The sequence below is a fragment of the Oryctolagus cuniculus genome, chromosome 3, assembly GCF_964237555.1.
Source record: "Oryctolagus cuniculus chromosome 3, mOryCun1.1, whole genome shotgun sequence".
Classification (NCBI taxonomy): Eukaryota; Metazoa; Chordata; class Mammalia; order Lagomorpha; family Leporidae; genus Oryctolagus; species Oryctolagus cuniculus.
In genome coordinates, this window is record NC_091434.1 from 89736758 (window position 1) to 89760513 (window position 23756).

Genomic DNA, 23756 nt, shown 5'->3' on the forward strand with positions numbered 1-23756 from the left:
GACTAGAACCTGGTGTGCTGGCGCCGTAAGGCGGAGGATTAGCCTAGTGAGCCGCGGCGCCAGCCAAAAATTGATCTTAAGTACATAGAAGTGGCTGGCGCCATGGCTCACTAGGCTAATCCTCCGCCTTGCAGCACCGGCACACCGGGTTCTAGTCCTGGTCGGGGCGCCAGATTCTGTCCCGGTTGCCCCTCTTCCAGGCCAGCTCTCTGTTGTGGCCAAGGAGTGCAGTGGAGGATGGCCCCAAGTGCTTGGGCCCTGCACCCCATGGGAGACTAGGATAAGTACCTGGCTCCTGCCATCGGATCAGTGTGGTCGCCGGCCGCAGCGGCTATTGGAGGGTGAACCAACGGCAGAGGAAGACCTTTCTCTCTGTCTCTCTCTCTCCCTGTCCACTCTGCCTGTCAAAAAAAAAAAAAAAAAAGATTACATAGAAGTAATCAGAAGCAAATTCATGAACTACTGAAATCCATACATGACATGAAATTTCTCTCACAAAATTGAGATCTTAAAGAGAAATCAAATTGTAGTGAAGAGTTCAATAGAACAAATAAAAAATGCAGTGGAAAACCTAAACAACAGAATCAGTGAAGCAGAAGAAAGAATATCTGACCTAGAAGACAAAGCCCAGGAAATTATACAGTCAAACCAAAAACTAGAAAAAAAAATTAGAAAACTATAAAACACTGTTGATTGTCTATAGGATATTACCAAATGACCCAACATATGAGTTCTAGGAGTTCCCAAAGGCGTGAAAGGATAGAAAGGATTAGAAGGCCTTTTAGTGAAATAATAACAAAAAACTTCCCTAATTTGGAGAAAGAAAGGGACATCCAAGTACAGAAAGCACACAGAAACCCCTAATAGACATGACCAGAAAAGATCTTTGCCATGACACATTGTAATCAAACTCTCCACAGTAAGACATAAAGAAGCAATTCTAAAATGTGCATTATAGAAATGCCAGATTAGTTTCAGAGGATCTCCATTTATACTTACAGCTGATTTTTCATCAGAAATCCCAAAGGCTAGAAGAGAATGGCGAGACATAGTACAAGTCTTAAGAGCAAAAAACCTGTCAACTCAGAATACTGTACCCTGCAAAGCTCTCATTTATGAATAAAGGTGAAATAAAGACCTTCCATAACAAATAGACATTGAAAGAATTTTCACCACCCTTCTAGCACTGCAGAAGATTCTTAAGGATGTGCTGCACACAGAAACACAGAAAAATGGTCATCAATACAAAAGAAAGTAAAGGAAGGAAATCTCCCAGTAGAAGTACAGAGGAAACCCAAAGTAAAAAAAAAAAAAAAAAAAAAGGAATATTTAAGGGAAAATGGCAGGGCGAAGTCATAACTTCTTAACAGACTCCTTGAATGTGAATGTCCTCAACTCTCCACTTAAGAGACACAGACTGGATGAGTGGACTAAGAAACAAAACTTATCTATTTGCTGCCTAAAAGAAATACATCTCACCAACAAAGATATACACAGGCTAAAAATGAAAGGATGGAAAAAGATATTCCATGCTAACAGAAACCAAACAAGAGCTGGTGTAGCCATCCTAATATCAGACAAAATAGACTTTAACACAAAAATTGGTAAAAGAGACAAAGAAGGGTACTATGTAATGATTAAGGCATCAACTGAACAGGAGATGTCACTGTTATAAAAGTATGTGGACCTGTGGCTGGTGCTGTGGCATAGTGGGTAAAACTGCCACCTGTGGCGCCAGCATCCCATATGGGCGCCAGTTCTAGTCCGGGCTGCTCTTCTTCCAATCCAGCTCTCTGCTATTGCTTGGAAAGCAGTGGAAGATATCCCAAGTCCTTGGACCCCTGCACCTGCGTGAGAGACCCAGAGGCTTCTGGCTCCTGGCTTCGGATTGGTGCAGCTCCAGCCATTGCTGCCAATTGGGCAGAGAACCAGCAGATGGAAGACCTTTCTTTCTCTCCCTCTGCCTCAACTTCTTTCTCTGTGTAACTCTGACATTCAAATAAGTAAATAAAAAATTTTAAAAAAAGTATATGTACCTAATTACAGAGCACCTGGCTATTTAAAATTAATGGTATGGGATCTAATGGAAGACATAGACCCAAATACAATAGTAATGGGAGACTTCAATACCCCACTTTCAGCAGTGGAGAGGTCAACCAGACGAAAAATCAGCAAGGAAGTAGCAGAATTAATCAACACTATAGACCAAATCGATCTCTAACAGATATCTACAGAACTTCTCATCCTACAGTTGCAGAATACACATTCTTCTCAGCAGTGCATGGAACTTTCTCTAGGATTGACCACATACTAGTTCATAAAGCAAGTCTCAGCAGATTCAAAAAAATCAAAATCATACCATGCATCTTCTCAGACCACAATGAAATAAAGCTGGAAATCAGCAACTCAGGAATCTCTAGAAGATATGCAAATACATGGAGACTGAACAACATGCTACTGAATGAACATTAGGTTATAGAATAAATCAAAAGAGAAATTAAAAATTTCTGGAAACAAAAAATAGCACAACATATCAAAACCCATGGGATATGTCAAAGGCAGTGTTAAGGGGAAAGCTTATACCAGTTGGTCCCTACATCAAGCAATTGGAAAAGTTCCAAATAAATGAGCTATCAATGCGTCTCAGGATGTAGAAAAACAACAGAAAGCAAACCCAACACTAGAAGGAGAAAGGAAATAATTAAAATTAGAGAAGAAATCAACAAAATTGAAACAAAAAAAAATACAAAAGATCAGCAAAAGGAAGAGCTGGTTGTTTGAAAAAAATAAACAAAATTGACGTACCATTAGCCCAAATAACAACAACAACAAAAAGTTGAAAGGAGACCCAAAATCAATAAAATGAGAGGTGAAAATGGAAATGTAACGACAGATACCACAGAAATAAAAAGAATCATCAGAAATTACTACAAAAAGCTGTATGCCAACAAACTGGAAAAACCTAGAAGTGGATAGATTCATGGACACATACAACCTACCTAAATTGAGCCATAAAAGACATAGAAAACATAAATTGACCCAAAAACACAACAGAAATTGAATTAGTAATAAAGAACATCTCCAACAAAGAAAAGCCCAGGACTGGATGGCTTCACTGCTGAATTTTACGAGACATTTAAAGTATTGCTAATTACAATTTCTCAAGTTACTCAAAACAATTGAAAAGCAGTGAGGGACCGGCACTGTGGTGTAGTGGATAAAGATGCTGCCTGCAGTGCTGGCATTCCGTATGGGCGCCAGTTTGAGTTCCGGCTGCTCCACTTCCAATCAAGCTCTTTGCTATGGCCTGGGAAAGCAGTGGAAGGTGACCCAAGTCCTTAGGCCCCTGCACCTGCATGGGAGACTCGGAAGAAGCTCCTGGTTCCTGGCTTTGGATCAGTGCAGCTCTGAATGTTCTGGCCAGTTGGGGAGTGAACCAGTGAATGGAAGACCTCTCTCTCTCTCTCTCTCTCTCTCTCTGCCTCTTCCTCTCTCTCTCTGTGACTGACTTAAAAATAAATAAATAAATCTTTAAAAGAAAAAAAAAAGAAAAGGAGTGAATCCTCCCAAATTCTTTCTATAAAGCCAGCATCATGTTAATTCCTAATCCTGAAAAAGATGCAACAGAGAAAGAGAACTACAGACCAATTTCCTTGATGAACATAAATGCAAAAATCCTCAACAAAATTCTAACCAATTGAATTCAACAACATATCAGGAAGATCATTCACCCCATCCAGGTGGGATTTATCCTTGGTATGCAGGGATAAATGTGATATATCACATTAAGAAACTGAAGAACAGAAGCCAAATGATTATCTCAATAGATGCAGAGAAAGCATTTGATAAAATATAACACCCTTTCATAATGAAAACTCTAAGCAAATTGGGTATAGAAGGAACACTTCTCAACACAGTCAAGGCAATTTATGATAAACCCATGGCCAGCATCCTGTTGAATGGGGAAAAGTTGGAAGCATTTCCACTGAGATCTGGAACAAGACAAGGATGCCACTCTCACCGTGGGTATTCGTTATCATCCTGGAAGATTTAGCCAGAGCCATTAGGCAAGAAAACGAAATCAAAGGGATACAAATTAGGAAGGAGGAAGTCAAACTATTCCTGTTTGCAGATGGCATGATTCTATATATGGGGGACCCAAAACACTCCACCAAGAGACTGTTGGAGCTCATAGGAGAGTTTGGTAAAATAGCAAGGTATAAAGTCAATACACAAAAACTACAGCCTTTATATACACAGATAATGCCAAGAAAGAGATGAACTTCTAAGATCAGTCCCATTCACAATAGCTACCCAAAAAAGGCAAATACCCTGGAATAAATTTAATCAAGGATGTCAAAGATCTCTATGATGAAAATTACAAACATTAAAGAATGAAATAGAACAAGATACAAAAAAAGTGGAAAAATCTTCCATGTTCATGCATTGGAAGAATCAGTATCAAAATCAAAATGTCCATTCTTCCAAAAGCAATCTACAAATTCAATGCAATACTAATCAAAATGCCAAAGACATTCTTCTAAGATCTAGAAAAAATGATGCTGAAATTCATATGGAAACACAGAAGACCTTGAAAAACTAAAGCAAAGACAAAGCTGGAGGTATCACAATACCAAATCAAGACATACTACAACACAGTTGTAATCAAAACAGCCTGGTACCATTATAAAGCCAGATGGATAGACCAGTGGAACAGAATAGAAATGCTAGAAATCAATCAAAGCATCTACAAACAACTAATATTTGACCAAGGAGTTAAAACTAATCCCTGGAGCAATGACAGTCTCTTCAAATGGTGCTGGGAAAACTGGATTTCCACATGCAGAAATATGAGGCTGGACTCCTTCCTTACACTTTACACTACAATCTATTCTATATTAATTAAAGATCTAAATCTACAACCCAACACTGTCAAATTATTAGAGAACATTGGGGAAACCCTGCAAGACATTGGCACAGGCAAAGAGTTATTGGAAAATACCCCAGATACGCAGGCAGTAAAGGAAAAATTAACAAATGGGATTATATCACATTGAGAACTTTCTGTACTGCAAAAGAAACACTCAGGCAATTGAAGAGGCAGTTGACAGAATGGGAGAAATTATTTGCAAACTATGCAATTGATAAAAGATTAATAACCAGACTATACAAAGAGATCAAGAAACTCTACAGCAACAAAACAAACAACCCAATTAAGAGATGGTCCAAGATCTTAAACAGGCATTTTTCAAAAGAGGAAATCCAAATGACCAACAGACACATGAAAAATGTTCAGGATCATTAGCTGTAAGGGAAATGCAAATGAAAACCACTATGAAGTTTCACCTCACCCCAGTTAGAATGGCTTACCTACAGAAATCAACTTACAGCAAATTCTGGGGAGGATGTTGCACAAAAGGCACACTAATCCACTGTTGGTGAGAATGCAAGCTGGTAAAACTACTATGGTAGACAGTTTGGAGATTGCTCAGAAACCTGAATATAGCCCTACCATATGACCCAGCGATCCCACACCTGGGAATTTACAATGGGAAATGAAATCAATAAATAAAAGAGTTATCTGTACCCGCATGTTTACTATAGCTCAACTCACAATAGCTAAGACATGGAATCAACCTAAGTGCCCATCAACCAAAGACCGGATAAAGAAATTATGAGATATTTACACTATGGAATACTACATATAGCAGTTTAAAAAAATGAAATCTAGTCATTTGCAACAAATTGGATGAATCTGGAAATCGTCATACTTAGTGAAATAAGCCAGTCCCAAAGGGACAAATACCATATGTTCTCCCTGCTCTGTGAGAACTAACAGGGTACCTAAAATGTAATCTGTAGAAATGAAATTGACACTTTGGGAAGGGATGACTTGAGCGGGCCTTGTTGTGACTTTCGAGGAACAGTTATGTGGGTTTTTTTTTTCCTCTTCATACTCTGTTGAATTCTTAACATAGAGTTAATCATATGTGTATAAAGTCAATTGAGGACAAATCTCATTAAAAAATAAGAGTGGGAGGATGAAGTTTCTAACTGTAATGCTGTATAGTTCTGCATACATTCCCACAGACTTCTCAGGGTACAGTTTAAAAACTTGCCATGGATCCCCAAATTCCATTAAGCTGGGTGATAAAAATGCCATCTTAACTGTTAAAGTGATCATATTAAGTGTTAAAGTGAATATATAGATAGGATTCAGTGTTAAAATGGTCATATAAATAGGATCAAGTATCTGGTAATAATAATAGAATTAAAAAGGAGAGAATATTTCAACATGGGAACTAGGCCACACAGCAGACTCACAGGATGACAACTGCTTTAAGTAGCACTCTGACCTCAGAATCAGCCCTTAAGGCATCCTGGTCTTGCTGAAAAGCCCAGGAGAGCATATCAAGCATGGAAAGCCAAGATGTTGTAGCAAAACATGTTCTAAATGAGGGATCTCTGTGAATGAGACCCCAGTGGAAAGAAGAGGCCATCAAAGAAGGATGTACTTTTCTCTGAAGGGAGGAGATACTTCTACTTTGCTTATGGCCTTGTCTAAATACTGACAGATATTATGGATTGAAAAGGCTTCCTTGGCCTAGGCAGCTCATGTCAAGAGCCTCAGGTGGTCACTGACGTCATACATAAGAGTATTAATGGTTAAAGTAACAACAGAAGTCACGATGCAATAACTTCCCATGCAGGAAATGAATGTCCTCAATGAGTCCTCAATGAGCTGTATCTGTCCTCAGTGAGTTGTATTATGAGAGTTAACTTTGAAACTTGTTCTCAAACAGTTGTGTGTGTGTGTCTGTGTGTGTGCACTTGCAAATTATTGAAATCTTTACTTAGTATAGAGTTGGTCTTCTGTGTACAAAGTTAATTGAGAATGAATCTTAATGGTGAATGGGACTGGGAGGAGAGAGGGAGGAAGAAGAGGGGCGGGAGTGTGGGTGGGAGGGTGGGTATGGTGGGAAGATTAAGTATATTCCTAAAGTTATACCTGTGAAATTTGTATTCATTAAATAAAAGGTTTCTTTGGAGAAAAATAAAAATGAAGTGATATAGTTAGTCTAGAAAATGATTATTCATTATTGTTTCTTCGTTTTGTAATTTGAGAGACAGAGAACTCCCATTTGCCCATTTGCTCGTCAGATGGCCTCAACAGTCTCCTGCCAGGCCAAGCACCAAATCTGGGAACTGGAAATTCAATTTAGGTTTCCTACATGGGTGACAACAACCTGGTCACTTGAGCCATCACCACTGCTTCTTAAGGTCTACATTAATGGGAAATTCAAACCAGATGCAGCTGTATGTGAACCCCAGGCACTCTAATATGGGATATGGACACCTTAACTGGCATCTTCATCACTAGGCCAAATGCCTGTGCCTGATTATTTTTTTAAAAATTTATTTATTTATTTGAAATGCAGAGTTACAGAGAGGCAGAGAGAGAGACAAAGAGAAGAGTCTTCCATTTGCTCATTTACCCCCCAAAAGGTGACAATGCCTGGAGCTGCTCCAATCCAGAGCCAGGAGCTTCATCCGGGTTTCCCACGCCAGTGTAGGGGCCCAAGAACTTGGGCCATCCTCTACTGTTTTCCAAGGCCATAGCAGAGAGCTGGATTGGAAGTGGAGCAAGGAATTGAACCAGTGCCCATGTGGAATGTTGGCACTGCAGTTGGTGGCTTTACCCACTACACCACAGCACCAGCCCCCCTGGTTATTTTTATATTGCTGTGGAGTTAAAGTACAAAATAAAATTTTCATAAACAGGACATAAAATTCCTTGAAAATACATCATTCTTGAATCTGAATGTAAGAAACACTGAACTGAGGTGTTCATTTCGTGTAGCAGTTAAGACACTGTTTAGGACACACACATCTCTCATCAGAGCGTTTGGGTTTGAGTCTCAGATCTACTCTAATCCAATTTCCTGCAGATGCATGTCTGGGAAGTTGCAGGTGATGGCTCAAGTAGTTGGGTCCCTGCCACTAAAGTGGGATACCTGAATTGCGTTCTCAGGCTCCTGGCTTTGGCCTGAGTCAGCCAGTGGTGGGCATTTGGGGAATCAATCAGGGATAAGAGATTGCTCTTATATCTATCCCTCTTTCTTTGTGCCTTTCAAATAAATAAAAATAAATTTTTTTAGGAAGGTTAACAAAAACCCCACTGAGCTGCCTTCTGTTTGCTGATTTACTACCCAGTTGCCTACAAAAGCCAAGGCTGGGCCATTCTGAAGCTGGGAACACGAAACTCAATCCATGTCTCACACATGGGTGGCAACAACTTGAGCTGTCCCCTTCTGCCTTCCAAAGCACTCATAGCAGGAAGCTGTAATCTGAGATAGAGCCTGGATTCAAACATAGGTGCTCCAATATGAGATATGAGAATCCCAGGTGCACCCTAGCTACTTGATGAACCCCTCATCCTGGATGTTTCTTTTAATGTTGTTTATTTGAGTAGCAGAGAGACACAAATTGTTGTGTTGTGCCCTCAAATCTTAGGGTGATAGTTACCCCAGTCTTCTTAATGAAAGAGGCGTTTAGGCAGCAACCTAAATGACCTTGTATACAGAAATAAATGAAGTGTGGCATATTCATATGGTAGTACTTAAAAGGGACAAATAAGATCTGCAAGTATAAATAAAATTTAAAAGATCTATAAGTATTAACATCTATATATGTTAGTATATAGTAATGGCTATACAGATACATACAAAAGGAGAAAAAAATAGACTCTCAAAAAGGCTGCATACCAGATTTCTGGTAGGTGTGTGGGAAGATGGGTGTGGGATTGAGACTTGAGATAACGATAAAGACAATTTTAGTGTTAACTATGTTTTACCTCTCTTTAAAGACCAAAATCAAATAATACCAATTTTTATTTGTGCTAAATTTAGATATAAGCCTATGGATGTTTGTTTTATTTGTACTTTAAAATATCTTTTATTAAATTTAGGAAGAAAAACCTTGAACTATAGCTGTACATTAGGCTAAAGTTTTTATTTTAATTCCTCTCAACACTAATATGCTAAAATACAGAGCAACAAATGATGTTATTTGCACTATAATTTCAGTGATGCCAATTGGTGGAGAGGAGAAAATCACAGAGGAATAGGACTCTTTCCATCTAATTTTGTCACATCTAATTTAAACATAGAATCTGAGGCAGGTAAGTGAAATCTTAAAGAAGGTTAAATCTGTTAGTTTTTTTTCACTTGAATTTTATGGTTGTTTTGAATATTAAGTCGATTGACATTTAACTTTTATGTTAAAGAACTTAATGGGATTAATTGATCTCATGTCAGTCCCAGAACCATTTTCTTATATTTTAAATCCTTTGAGAGTTGAGTCAGCAGATTAAACTGCTTCCTGAAATGCTGGCATCCCGTAACTGAGTGCCCATTGGGGTCCCACCTGTTCTACTAATGTGCCTGGAAAGGCAACAACGGATGTCCCAATTACTTCAGCCCCTGCTACCCATGTGGGAGACCCAGATGGAGTTCCTGGCTCCTGGCTTTGATTTGGCCCAGCTCTAGCTGTTGCTGCCATTTAGGGAGTGAACCAGTGGGTGGAAGATCTCATTCTCTCTGTTTCTTCCTTTCTCTGTGTCTCTCTACCTTTCAAATAAATAAAATAAAACTGGGGCCAAAGTTGTGGCCTAGCCAGTAAAGCCTCTGCCTGCAATGCTGACATCCCTTATGGATGCTGGTTCCTGTCCTGGCTGCTCCACTTCAATCCAGCTCATTGTTAATGGCCTGAGAAAAGCAATAGAAGATGGCCCAAGTACTTGGGCCCCTGCCACTCATGTGGGAGACCTATAGATGAAGCTCCTGGCTTCAGCCTGATCCGGTGTTGTCGATTGTAGCTATCTGGGGAATTACCCAACGATGGAAGATCCTTCTACCTCTCTCTCTCTGAAAATAAATGAATAAATTATTTTAGGAAAACCTAAGAAAAAGTTCTTTGGTAGTTAATATACATAGTTAATTATTGGGTGTGAAACTATCCGTGACCATGTCAATGTGTAAATCAACAAATATAGGAGCCAGTTTGTGTGTCCTGTATGAAGAATGTTTTTATCCATCACTGAACTACAGTTATACCAGGAAGTGCCAAGTGTGATTATGGGGATTAGGAGTAATTCTGATTTTTAGTTTCTTCACCTTGATCTTGATCCTAGAGAACTTTAGACATAATAAAGTAATATAATCGAGACTGGTTTCTGGTTCAGTTCTTCTGAACTCAGTTCTGCAGCCTCAGATAGTTCCCTTCAGCTACTGTCACCCCTGCTGAGAAAGCAGGCAGGGAACTGAGGATCTGAGTGAAAAGGACTATTTTGCAGTAAAACCAGTGTTAATGCTTATCCAAAGTTAATGGCATTCACTAATGGCATTATGCTAAGTCCTTTGCAGTGTTTCATTTAATTCTCACAATTCTATGAGATAGGTATTTTTGTTACCTTGTTTTATAAACAAGGAAACTGAGGCTGAAGAATTAGGTATCTAATAAGTGACAGCCAGAATTCTTAAGTCAGACAAGCTGACATTAGAATGTACTTAGAAGTACTCACTGAGATATCTGTCAGTGCTAATCCATATCAGTTCTAGAGAAAGACCTTAAAATGAAAGCTCAATACATCATATGTAATACTGTCTTTCCATGCTTAGAGAAAAATTATATTGTGTGAGGGGAATACTCATTTCAATGTTGAGCTCTTTTGCCACTGTTTTTACTTTTAATTTTTTTTAGTCTGATTCTTAGTATTTAGGAATATTGAAGACCACTTCCCCCTCTTTTTAAAGATTGATTGATTGATTGATTGATTGATTTGGAAAGCAGAGTTAGAGATCTCCCATCTACTGATTCTCTCCCTGAATGGCCACGGTATCCAAGGTTGGGCCAGGCTAAAACCAGCAATTCCATCTGAGTCTCCCATGTGAATGACAGGACCCTAAGCACTCGGGCCATCTTCTGCTCTCCCAGGCACCTTAGTAGGGAGCTCAATTGGAAGTAGAACATCCAGGACTTAAACTGGCACCCATATGGGATGCTGGCATGATTCTGTGCTTTCATTGTATTCTTGTGTTATGCTGAACCCTATTCTTTATGATATAATTGAAAGTTAAACATCTATTTGAAATAAAGTGACTAACTGTTGGTACTTAAAAATTCTTCATTTTACATAGATTTTTATTATAATTTGACTTTTATCTTAGTTTACTTTATTGAAATATAGTACATTCTAGAACTACTCCAGGGTACATTTAGTTTTCTTGGTATGTATATTTGTAAATTATTATTCAACTTTTTCTTTATGGAAAACTTTCTGATTTTGTATTGCCTTAACTACTATCAAGGTTAGGTTAAAATCAGACCTATTATTTTTGCTCATATAGGGAATTCTGTTTATTTTCATTTTTATTTACTTTTATTTCTTTGAAAGAGAATGAAGGAAACAAACAAGCAAAAATATTTCATTCACTGGTTCACCCTCTGAATGTTCACAATAGCCTGGAATTCAGTCCAGGTTTCCCACATGGGTGACAGGGATCCAGTTACTTGATCCATCACCTGCAGCCTCCCAGAATGTGTGTTAACAGGAAGCTGGAATAGGAAATGGACATGGTACTTGAACCCAGGCATCTCCAAAATGGGATGCTGGTGTTGCAGGTGGCACCTGAACTGCAGTGCCAAGTGCCTGTCTCTACAGTCAGAAACTCATGGATCCAGCTCTGAAAATAGTAAATGCCAATCTACCCTCTTGTATATTTATTCACACTCAATTGGTAACACTCAACTTCAGGTAGTGACAGCTCCCAATATTGTCAGGTTGTCCTGCTAGAATGTAAGCTTCATGAAGGCAGGGCTTCTTGTCTGTTGTTTTCACTAGTGTATGTATAAATGCCTAGAATGATACCTAGAAGATTGTACTAAATACTACTAAATTGCTACATAAATACTTTTGACATGAATGAATGAACATATGTAATAACATAATACTGTTGATGATATATGACTAATTAAAGTGTTTTTATTTTTTTCTAATGGATAATCATAGACCACTTATAATTTAATGACCGAATTATAAAAGTAAATGCTGAGGAACTTAAAGTTTACTTTGCTTCCATAGCAGCTGTGGACAAATTGAATGTAATTGATGATGATGTGGAGGAAATTAAGAAATCAGAGCCTGAGCCTGTTTATATAGATGAGGTAGAGTCCTTCTTTTTTTTAATAGTTAAATTATCAAGAGTTAAAATATATTATCCTTGATAATGCTTGGAAAGAATAATTTTATATTCACCAAAGTTAAAACTCTTTTGACGTTAAAGTGTCTTCTGTTACATTTTTAGGATAAGATGGATAGAGCACTGCGGGTACTCCAGAGTATAGATCCGACAGACTCAAGACCTGACTCCCAAGACCTCTTGGACTTAGAAGGTACATAGTGAATATTAGAGATTACTTGAACTTCTTATTTTTATTTTTTTGCCTGGTGCTTACTTCTAGAGGTTAAAAATCCTTGGTGAAGAATAGAACAGTACAGTGGAATAGCAAAACCATCATTTGGAAGATGTCATAATTGCATGTCATTTTCAACAAGGAAGTCTTGGGGCCAGAGTTGCGGCGTAGCAGGTTAAGCAACTGCTTTGTGTGATGCCTGCATCCCCTGTGAGTGCTGGTTCGAGACCTGGCTGTTCTATTTCCCATTCAGCTCCCTGTTGATGCTCCTAGGAAAGCAGCTTAAAATGGCCCAAGTGATTGGACCCCTGCACCCACATGGGAGACCCAGAAGATGCTCTGGGTTCCTAGCTTCGGCCCCCCCCCCCTCCCTGGGTGTGTGGCCATTTGGAGAGTGAGCCAGTGGATGGAAGATCTCTCTCTCTCTCTTTCTGTCTCTCCTCCTCTCTCTCTAACACTGCCTTTCTTCCTTCTAATTTTTTTTTTAGATGTGTTTATTTATTTGAAAGAGTTACACAGAGAGAGAAGGAAAGGCAGAGAGAGAGAGAGGGCGGGCTTCATCCGCTGGTCCATGCCTCAGTTGGCAGCAATGGCTGGAACTGTGCAGATCTGAAGCCAGGAGCCAAGAGCTTCTTCCAGGTCTCCCATGCGGGTACAGGAGCCCAAGGCCTTGGGCCATCTTCTGTGGCTTTCCCAGGCCATAGCACAGAGCTGGATTGGAAGTAGAGCAGCTGGGACTGGAACCAGCGCCCATATGGGATGCTGCCACTTCAGGCTGTGGTTTTACCCACTACACCACAGCACCGGCCCCAACACTGCCTTTCAAGTAAATGAAAAATAAATCTTAGAGGTCTGGCACTCCAGTTGAGACCAGCTGCTCCACTTCTGATCTAGCTCCCTAATAATGCACCCTGGAAAGCAGGGGAAGATGGCCCAAGTACTTATCCCCTGCACCCATGTGGAGGACCTGGAAGAAGCTTGGGGTTCCTGGCTTCAGACCAGCCCAGCTTCAGCTGCTGTGGCCATTTTGGGGAGTGAACCAGCAGATGGAAGATTCCCGCTGTCCCTCCTTCTCTGTCTCTCTAACTCCGCCTTTCAAATAAATAAATATTTTTTTAAAAATGAATTATTTGTATTTCTGTAAGCCCACTAGGAAAACTGGATGAAGAGATTTGAGGTCCAAAAAAGGGCAGTATTAGAAATAACAGCATGCAAAGTTAATTGGATTGAAATTTTAAAGATCGAAATTATGTGGCGGGGGCTATGGTGAAGCCAGTTGGAGTCCTGGCTGCTCCACTTCCAATCCAGTTCCCTGCTAATGCATCTCAAAAAGCAGTGGAAGATGGCCTAAGTCCTTGGGCCCCTGCATCCACATGGGAGACCTGGAATAAGTTCCTAGTTCCTGGCTTTGGATATGCCCATCTCTAGCTGTTACAGCAATTGGGGAGTGAACCAACAGATGGAAGATTCTCTCTAACTCTGCCTTTCAAATAAATAAATCTTAAAAAAAAAAAAAAAAGCCCAAATTATATGTGACCAAGGTTAACTTTGTTATGTAGCTGTTTGATACATGCTGATGTGTCTTGGAAATTTGGAGCAATTAAATGTTTTTGTGCTTTTTAAAAAATTTCCTTGTGATAAAAATGTGGTAAATGGATAAATCTTAGATCTTTATAAAAGATTCTGGTTCCAGATGTAGCATTTTATGCTTCTTATTATATCTCTGTTTATATATGGAAATACATAAAATATGTAATTTTTAAATATCCTAAATGAAAAATGTTTTTATCTAATCTGTACTTGGTCACATGTGTCAACTTTATTTAGCTAATAATAGTTTCATGGATACTTTTAAGACTTGGAGATAACTCTTGGCCGGCGCCGTGGCTCACTTGGCTAATCCTCCACCTGCGGCGCCAACACCCCGGGTTCTAGTCCCGGTTGGGGCGCCAGATTCTGTCCCGGTTGCTCCTCTTCCAGTCCAGCTCTCTGCTATGGCCCGGGAAGGCAGTGGAGGATGGCCCAAGTGCTTGGGCCCTGCACCCACATGGGAGACCAAGAGGAAGCATCTGGCTCCTGGCTTCAGATCGCCACAGCGTGCCAGCCGTAGTGGCCATTTGGGGGATGAACCAACGGAAAGGAAGACCTTTACCTTTCTCTCTCTCTCTCACTGTCTAAGTCTGCCTGTCAAAAAAAAAAAAAAAAAAGACTTGGGGATAACTCTGAATGTTTAAGTCTGTAAACTTAATATAATTCCAAGAAAATAAAGAGATTTGTATTTTAATTTTGATCTTGCCTTTGGTCCTATAATAGTAATATTTGGTTAGCAATGGTTCTGTATAATTCTTTCTGTAGGATGAACTTAATTATTTGTGTATTGTACATGGTGCTGCATATTAGTGCTCTTTTAAAAATTGTTGAGATTGGCTTAAACTGGATTAAGTTTCCAGGTTTGTAAGTCTTTTTGTATTCACAGATACCTGCCAGCAGATGGGTCCAATGATAGATGAAAAACTTGAAGAAATTGATAGGTGAGTTTTTTTAATGTAAAGAATAAAAAGTCTGGATTTCATAGCTTTACTTGTTTTGGAGAAACTTCAAACTAATGGATTTTTTTCTGGAACTGTACACTGTGTTGAAATTGTTTTTCAGTTTCACAGACTCTTGGGAACTCATAGCACAACTCTGCTTTAATTTTGCCTGTGTGACACAATAGTGTACTTAAAAATATGAACTCTTGCTCTTATGTGCCAGTCTTTTTCTTACTTAAGTTGGAAATGAGGGGATAATGACTAATGAGGAATAAAATGAATAGAGAACAAAATGAAAACTGGAATCTTAGATAAGCATTGACTTATTATGCCTTGAGAAGTAGCATTTATAAAAATTTCCTTGAAATTCCCCTAATTTGTGAAGCTAAATCTTGTGCAACACAATTTCTCTTCTCTTGTATTTCCTTGTATTTCTGTGTTTCAGTTGCTTTTAATTTCATCCTACTTAGTTTTACTATTCTTTAGAGCTAACAGCAGCACTGAAAGATAGAAGACTATCAGAGTTCTGAGCTTTTAACTTAGTTCTGCCCTTTCTCATATTCCTCCGAGCTATCTGGAGTGAGAGGGAAAAGCCCTAGTGAATGGAATACAAGAGATAAGGCCTTAATATTCTATTATCACCCCTTTCTATCTTTATTTAGTGAACCACTACGTAAGCAGCACAAGAAAGGGATTAGAGAGGACCAAGGTGGTCAAGAGAACAGGAAGTACTCTACCTTTTTTCTTGCTGTGCCAGAAACGTGCTGTAGCAACAAGACTCTCTAGCCACTGAAATTTTGTAATTTTTATTGCACAAGACAATTTTTATAAATTACTTGTGTTTTGTATGGAAATGAAAAATCTCTGTGGCAATTAATGAAGTGATGGTGGTAGTTTCATCAATTTTTCTAACAGGGATAGGGAATGTCTGGCCCACTGGCTGTATAGGCCTGTGAAATCATTTGATGTGGCCCTTCCAAGGCAACCACAGCAGGACTCAAAATCCAGTAAATCTGTATCAGGCTAAGTTCCAAGTTGATAATTTTGTATGGCCTGTGAATGATGTTATAAATATCCAAATGGCCCTTAGCAGAAAAATGGTTCCCTACCCCTGTTTTGGAGAAAGCATTAAATATTTACTTAGAAATCTGCTACTTTGTTTCAATGCAGGGATAATAGTTGATGAATAATCAAAACATTTTTAAAAAATGGTCAGCATTTCCATAGGTATAGCTGGGAGGATAATTATAAAATTTTCTGGAGCCAAAAAATATTCCATATTCTTTTTTTTTTTTTTTTAAAGATTTCTGTATTTAAAAGAGTTACACAGAGAGATGAGAGGCAGAGAGATAGAGGTCTTCCATCCGATGGTTCACTCCCCAGTTGGCTACAACGGCTGGAGCTGTGCTGATCCGAAGCCAGGAGCTTCTTCTGGGTCTCCCACACGGATTCAGGGTACCAAGGACTTGGGCCATCTTCTACTGCTTCCAGGCCATAGCAGAGAGCTGGATCAGAAGTAGAGCAGCCAGGTCTTGAACCAGCGCCTAAATGGGATGCCGGCACTGCAGGCAGCGGCTTTACCCACTATGCCACAGTGCCAGCCCCTCCATATCCTATAACTTAGTGATTTCAAGCCCATTCTAATTATATAAAGATATATGCAAAGTTAACTCTAAGAATATTCATCACAGTGTTATTTTTGATAATACAATTGGTGATAGCTAAAATGTATGAGTTTTTTTAAAAGATTTATTTATTTACTTAAAAGAGTTACACAAAGAGAGGAGGAGAGGCAGAGAAGAGGAAAGGGAGAGAGGTCTTCCATCCACTGGTTCACTCCCCAGTTGGCCGCAGCGGCCGGAGCTGCCCCAATTCGAAGCCAGGAGCGTCTTCCAGGTCTCCCACGCGGGTGCAGGGACCCAAGGACTTGGGCCATCTTCTAGTGCATTACCAGGCCACAGCAGAGAGCTGGATCAGAAGAGGAGCAGCTGGGACTTGAACCAGTGCCCATATGGGATGCTGGCACTGCAGGCAGCGTCCTTACCTGCTATGCCACAGTGCTGGCCCCCATGAGATTGTTTTAAAAATTAAACATAGAAACCGGCACTGTGGTGCAGTAGGTAAATCCTCTGCCTGTGGCGCCAACATCCCATATGGGCACTGGTTCTAGTCTTGGCTGCTCCACTTCCAGTCCAGCTCTCTGCTATGGCCTGGGAAAGCAGTGAAAGATGGCCCAAGTCCTTGGGCCCCTGCACCCATGTGGGAGACCTGGAAGAAGCTCCTAGCTCTTGGGTTCAGATTGGTTCAGCTCCCACCATTGCAGCCATTTGGGGAGTAAACCAGAGGATGGAAGACCTTTCTCTCTGCCTCTCCCTCTGACTGTCTGTAACTCTACCTCTCAAATAAATTTCAAAAATCTTTTAAAAAAATCCACAGTAAATAATTGGTAGCTTTTAAAAAAATACACATTCTACAATGAAAAATCATATCTGTTGATATGGAGAGAAGTTGTAATATGAAGAAGAAAAAATAAGATATAACAGTATAGTCTTTTTTTGTTGTTGATAAAAAATGTGTTGAAAAGTTCTATGAGAACTAAAACTCAGAGTGCCCATTTCTGATCTGAGTTAAATTTTTTCAGTGGGACCTCAACTGTTAACCAGTTCTTGGGTGGGTTTCAGTTTTTAATAGGCCAGTTGGCATTTTCTGTTTCATGGCTACTGACTGCACATGCAGCTCTTGTTCTGGAAAGTGCTTGCCATTCTTTAGTAAATTTGTATTGCCTGTTTACCCTTGTCAATATTCAGAAATGTACAAAATACTGTTTCTTGCCTTGAATAGGTCATCGTCAATTTGTTGTTTTTTTCTAAGAAAAACAACCCTACTGTCAGATGATTAAATTGTTCATTGCCGTCTGTCATTGTTCCAAATGAAATTTTGTAGAATTTATCCTGATAAGAAATTATACTGAGGGAGCATGTAAATTGGCTCTGAAGTGCTTAGATAGCTTTATTGAAGAGAGGTCCATAGTCAGGACTTAACTGTGTTCTGGATTCTCTAACTGCCTTCTACCTTCCCCAGATAGTTTTCTGCCGCCCTGGTCAAGTTGCTCTTTCTGTGAGTGCCCTGTGTGCCCTGTGTGTTCCTCTTGTCTGCCTGTTCACCCTGTCCCACTGACCTGTCTTCCTTTTCCGCTTGGCCCTTGCATCCTTCCTCAGCTACCAGCTGGTGTCTCAGCTTCTCCATAAATCCCTTTCAGTCAGCCACAGCCCAAATTCATTTTCTCTTAAAAATCTTCTGTTCTCTACTATTTTATATAATTTTGCACTTAATTCTACCTTACCTTTTATCACTTGGTGATTTTCATGTTCTCAGCCTTTCTTCCTAATATGTTGTAGTCTCTTTGAGGGAGGAAACCATACATACTGCCTGCTTATTTTTCTCTTCAATTATAGCGTTGGGCATAGTTCAATAACAATTTGTTAGGGCTTTGAGGTTATGTCTTGAATATTTAAAGGTGATTTCAAGTACAGAAACAATGGCCTTTTACTGTGGTCCCCTAGTGTGTCATCAGCATAGTAGGTACTAGGTCATGTGGACCAAATTCTTTTTTTTTTTTTTAATTTATTTGACAGATATAGTTAGACAGTGAGAGAGAGAGACAGAGAGAAAGGTCTTCTTTCCGTTGGTTAACCCTCCAAATGGCTGCTACACCGAGCTGCGCTGATCCGAAGCCAGGAGCCAGGTGCTTCCTCCTGGTCTCCCATTCGGGTACAGGGCCCAAGGACTTGGGCCATCCTCCACTGCACTCCCGGGCCACAGCAGAGAGCTGGACTGGAGGGGGAGAAACCGGGACAGAATCCGGCACCCACATGGGATGCCGGCGCCGCAGGCGGAGGATTAAGCAAGTGAGCCATGGCGCTGGCCCCGACCAAATTCTTAATCACACATTTATTAGCATGGACACTCAATTTCTATAGCTTTCTTAGTGGTTTTCCACCACTCTGAAAGTAGAAGTTGACCTGTTTCATATAGTCACTCATGCAAGAGAGGGAATAAGCACATTTTTTTTATTTCAGACATAGCAGATTTACCAGATGCAAGACAATAGATAGGAGTCAGTACAGGTCGTTTACTTGATGGCCCTTTGTTCGTCTACCTCTTGCCTTTGTTTATAGAGAAAGAGCCATACTCAGCAAATAGGTTTATAGATGCTATAGGCCAGATTAAAAAGTGGCCATTTAACTTTTTAAAATTAGTCAGTTATCTGTGGAACAGATAAAATTGTACTAAGTCAGAAGGATTTGCTGTAGAGTTCCTCGGGCAGATTTGAAAATGTTTTTTGGATTTGTTATTACACAATAAGGTATCTTATTTCACTTTTTCAAAACCATCCACCCACCAAACAAGAGAAATTATCAATATATCAATAAACTATGTAGTATAGTTTATATACTCATTGTTTTTACTTGCCTTTTCAGGAGTAATTATTTAAATTTTTTCACTAGATTCTTTCATGGACATAAATGAAATGAAAATGTGTATGTGTTCTGCTTATAAGTGTGCTTTTTATTTCATCATACTGTCTTTCACAGAGGTCCTGGGCCTTGTCTGAGCACTTTTGTTTTACTGAGGCTTATAATTAAAGTTTGGACTCTTACTTAAATTAAGAAACTATTTTTCTTTATAATTGTGTGTTCCACAGAAACCTGTAAAATGTTAAATTAAATTCATCTAGCACAGAAAGTATGAATTGATTTTTGAGGTGTGGAAAGGACTTTTTCTTAATATTATGAGGTCATATCAACCTTGCTGTTGGAAGAATTAAATAATTCCACCATCCCCCAATTTTTCTTAGTATTCTTTCATTGTGTATAAAAGAACGTTTTAAAATATAAATAGAAAGTGTGCTAAACTTAAAAAATAATTCATTTTTAAATGCATGCCTAAAAACTAGAAGAGTATTAAGATGCTTTTCTTTTCTATTAGGAAACATTCCGAGTTGTCTGAATTGAATGTGAAAGTGTTGGAAGCTCTGGAACTGTATAACAGATTGGTGAATGAAGCACCACTGTATTCAGTCTACTCAAAGCTCCATCCTCCAGCACATTACCCACCTACGTCAGCTGCAGTCCCAATGCAGGTGAGCATATGTTTTGAGAACATTTTTCAGATGAAAGTTTATAAAACAGGGGACGGCATTATGGCGTAGTGGTAAAGCTGCCACCTGCAGTGCCGGTATCCCATATGGGCGCCGGTTCGAGACCCGGCTGCTCCATTTTCGATCCAACTCTGTGCTGTGGCCTGGGAAAGCACTAGAAGATGGCCCAAGTCCTTGAGCCCCTGCACCCACATGGGAAACCTGTTTTCACTTTATTTGAAAGGCAGAGAGAGTTCTTTCATCTGCTGCTTTACTCCCTAAATACCAACAACCAGTGATGGGTCAGGCTGGACCCAGGAGCAAAGAACTCAATTGTGGTTTTCCATGTGGTGCCAGGGACCCAAGTTGTTGACCCATCATCTGTTGTCTCCCAAGATGCACATTAGCAAGAAGTGGGATCAGAATTGGAGGAGACAGAACTCAAATGAGTCACATCAATAGGGGACACAGCTTTCCATTCATTGTCTTAACTGCTAGACCAATGTCTGTCCCACAAATAATTTTAGTTGTCTCTTTAAAAAAATTTTTTATATGTGTATTTATTTTCACCTGCTTGAAAGGCAGAGTGACAGAGAGAGAGAGAGAGAGAGAGGCATCTTCCTTCTGCTAGTTCACTTCCCAAATCCCCACAACAGCCAGCGCTGAGCCAGGCTGAAGCCCAGACCCCAGAACTCCATCTAGGTCTCCCACATGGGTGGCAGGGGTCCCAGGCACTTGAACCATCATCTGCTGCCACCCAGGATTGGAAGCAGATAGCTGGCACTCGAACCAGCACTCTGGTCTGGGATGCAGGTATCCTAAGTAGCAACTTAGTCCTTTGATTTAGGACAGTCTTAGTGTATCCAGAGTCCTTTGTGTGAAGGGGCGGATGACAGTTATGATGCCTGCATCCTGTATCAGACTGCCTGGATTCAGTTTCTGACCCTAGCTTCCTGCTAATGCAGACCCTAGGCAGCAGCAGTGACGGCCCCGGTAGGTGGGTTCCCATTTGGGAGACCTGGATTGGGTTTTCTGGCTCACAGTTTTGGCCCCAGCCTAGGGGCCATTGTGGGCATTCGGGGAGTAAATTGGTGGATGAGAGCTCTGTCTCTCTCCCCCTCTCTCCCTTCCTCCCTCTCATTCTGTATGTGTTTGTCTCTGCTTTTCACATAAATAAAAAATTTTTAAAAATCCTCTGAATGAGGCAGTGGTGCTCTTCCTGTTGCTCACCAAGAAGAATTAATATTTCTTCAAAAGTTTTTATCAGATTTTTTTGACTTACATGATTATTAAAAGTTTACTTAATGAATATTTTTAACATGCTTTATATTCTTCTTAGTTGCAGGACTTAAACTGTTAAAAATTCATGCATAAGGAGCAGGCCAGTGAAATACAGTTTCCATAAACCACACATAAATATCTTTTTCCATTACTTTATACCATTTTTGTGCTTGCCAGCTGACATGAATACTTAACATTTGTCAATATTGCCATTCTGAAGCCTTTTTCATGTTTTTTAGCCAGTACTGATTGGATTCAGAAAGAGCTTGGATAAGCAAAATTCATATTAATATCTGAAAACTGATATTTAAAGGAGTATGTGAAGGAGATACCAAGGAGAAAAAGTAGAATGTGGGTGCATAAGTTACATGACTTAACACTACATAATTGCTAAGTAAAAAAAGAATAGTTACTATGGTAACTGTCACATCAGACAAGATGCATTTATCAAATATGCCATGCCCTGAACTTTCTGAAAATTACATATGAGAGTAGAAAGATTTCTGGGTGCAAAAGACAGCTGGATCTTATTTGCTATTACTTTTGTTTTCGAAGAGTTGTTTGCTCCTGCTGTGAAAATGGAGCAAAGTAGAAATATCTGCACCCCATTGTATGATCGAACTACACGCTTGCTTCTTTGTGTGTATGTGAAGGGTTATTTGTTGCTTTGCAAGAGTTTTGTATTTAGTTGTAATATATTTACAGTCTGTTTTGCCAGGCACAACCTTTCTTTTAAAAGCTAACTTTCTGTTTGCCTTTTTACATAACCTATGTATACTCTTCACCTGTAGGAGCATTTGAAATATTCAGAAGTTCCTATTCTGATTTGGAAAAAAAAAAAATAACCTCTAGTAGAAGCAATTGGGGAAGCACATGGTTAGTTGTAACTGTAAAGACCCCTCTGGACCTCTAAACCAGCTCCTGTGGCTGCAAGCTTACTCTTGTCGGTGGGTTTTTACATGTCTGCTGAGGAAATAATGTGATTGCACTCAAGATGGTTTCTTCAGCATTTCTGGAATTCTAAATTTTCATATGAGTGATCTTTGCTTTAAAAATATCTTAATTTAAAAGTGGAGCCATGATTGTTACTATATGATCTTTATTAAATATGTTCATTGTTTTCAATGCTGTGTATAGTAGGCAGATAGTAGACTCTGCCCTTAAGGAACTGAAGAACTTACCTGAGAACCAAGTAGGGCACATACAAATATGCAGAGACTTAGACAGTTTTTGCTTTTTGCTGAGGATGTAGCTTCTTTCCTACAACTCTTCTTTACTTTTCTCTTATTTGTCTTATAGGCAGGAAATAATATAGACATTGCTTTTTCTTCTTCATTGTTTTCCTCCTAAGTTCCATTCTTAGGAAGCAGTTTGGTATTATCATGGCTACTTGAAGTGATGGGCTTCCCTTCAAGGGTGTATATAGTTTTCAATGGCTTTGTAGCAAGACACGTTACTAAGTAATAGGCAACCTGGATAGATTCTCACTCACTGCTTATATAAGAGTACAGAGTACAGCAGCCCCCTTCTTTTCCTTTGTCACCCCTGCAACACAAATGAGCAACCAAGCAAATCATAAGTTTCTCTAGATCTGGGGCTGGCGTTGAGGAATACTGGATACAGCTGCCAAGTGTGATGCTGGCATCCCGTATGGGCACCAGTTCCAGTCCCAGCTGCTCTACTTCTGATTCAGCTACATGCTAAGGGCCTGGGAAAGCAGTGGAGGAAGCCCCATGTCCTTGAGCCCTTGCACCCACATGGGAGACCCAGAAGAAGCTCCTGGATCTTGGCTTTGGACTGACTCCGGCTGTTGCAGGCATTTGGGAAGTGAACTAGCAGATGCCTTTCAAATAAATAAACAAATTTTTCTTATTTTTAAGAGTTACAGAGAGAGGGAGGAACAGAGAGATCTTCCATCTGCTGGTTCACTCCCCAGATGGCCATAATGGCTGGAGCTGGGCCAGGCCGAAGCCAGGAGTCAAGAGTTTCTTCCAGGTCTCCCACCTGGGTGCAGGGGCCCAAACATTTGGGCCATCCTCCACTGCTTTCCAAGGTACATTACCAGAGAGCTGGATCAGAAGTGGAGCAGCTGGTACTGAAACCAGTGCCCATATGTAATACCAGCACCACAGGCACTGGCTTTACATGCTACACAGTGATGTCCCCATAAATAAATCTTAAAAAAAAATTTTCCCTAGATTGGACGCAATGATTTGGAAGGTCTCCACTTTTAGTTCTAGACTGGATAGTTTGGTGGAATCAGATTGCTTCCCAAAGAAGTACATTTTCTTTCAGAGTTTTAAATACATTGTTACAGACATTTGGGAGTC

At 39.9% G+C, this 23756-nt stretch overlaps 1 protein-coding gene across 4 annotated transcripts in view; it reads left to right on the forward strand.

The window, feature by feature from the left end:
• The window catches only part of STAM2 (signal transducing adaptor molecule 2), a 61612-nt gene that overhangs the window by 30579 nt on the left and 7277 nt on the right, over positions 1 to 23756 (forward strand). For 3 of the 4 annotated variants that reach the window (XM_051848619.2, XM_051848617.2, XM_051848620.2), the window contains 5 exons: positions 9087 to 9181; positions 12143 to 12225; positions 12366 to 12453; positions 14951 to 15005; positions 19995 to 20148. In XM_051848619.2, coding sequence (XP_051704579.2) covers positions 9087 to 9181; positions 12143 to 12225; positions 12366 to 12453; positions 14951 to 15005; positions 19995 to 20148 — 475 coding nt within the window. The remainder of the gene's footprint in view (positions 1 to 9086; positions 9182 to 12142; positions 12226 to 12365; positions 12454 to 14950; positions 15006 to 19994; positions 20149 to 23756) is intronic. The other variant, XM_051848618.2, reaches the window with a different exon arrangement.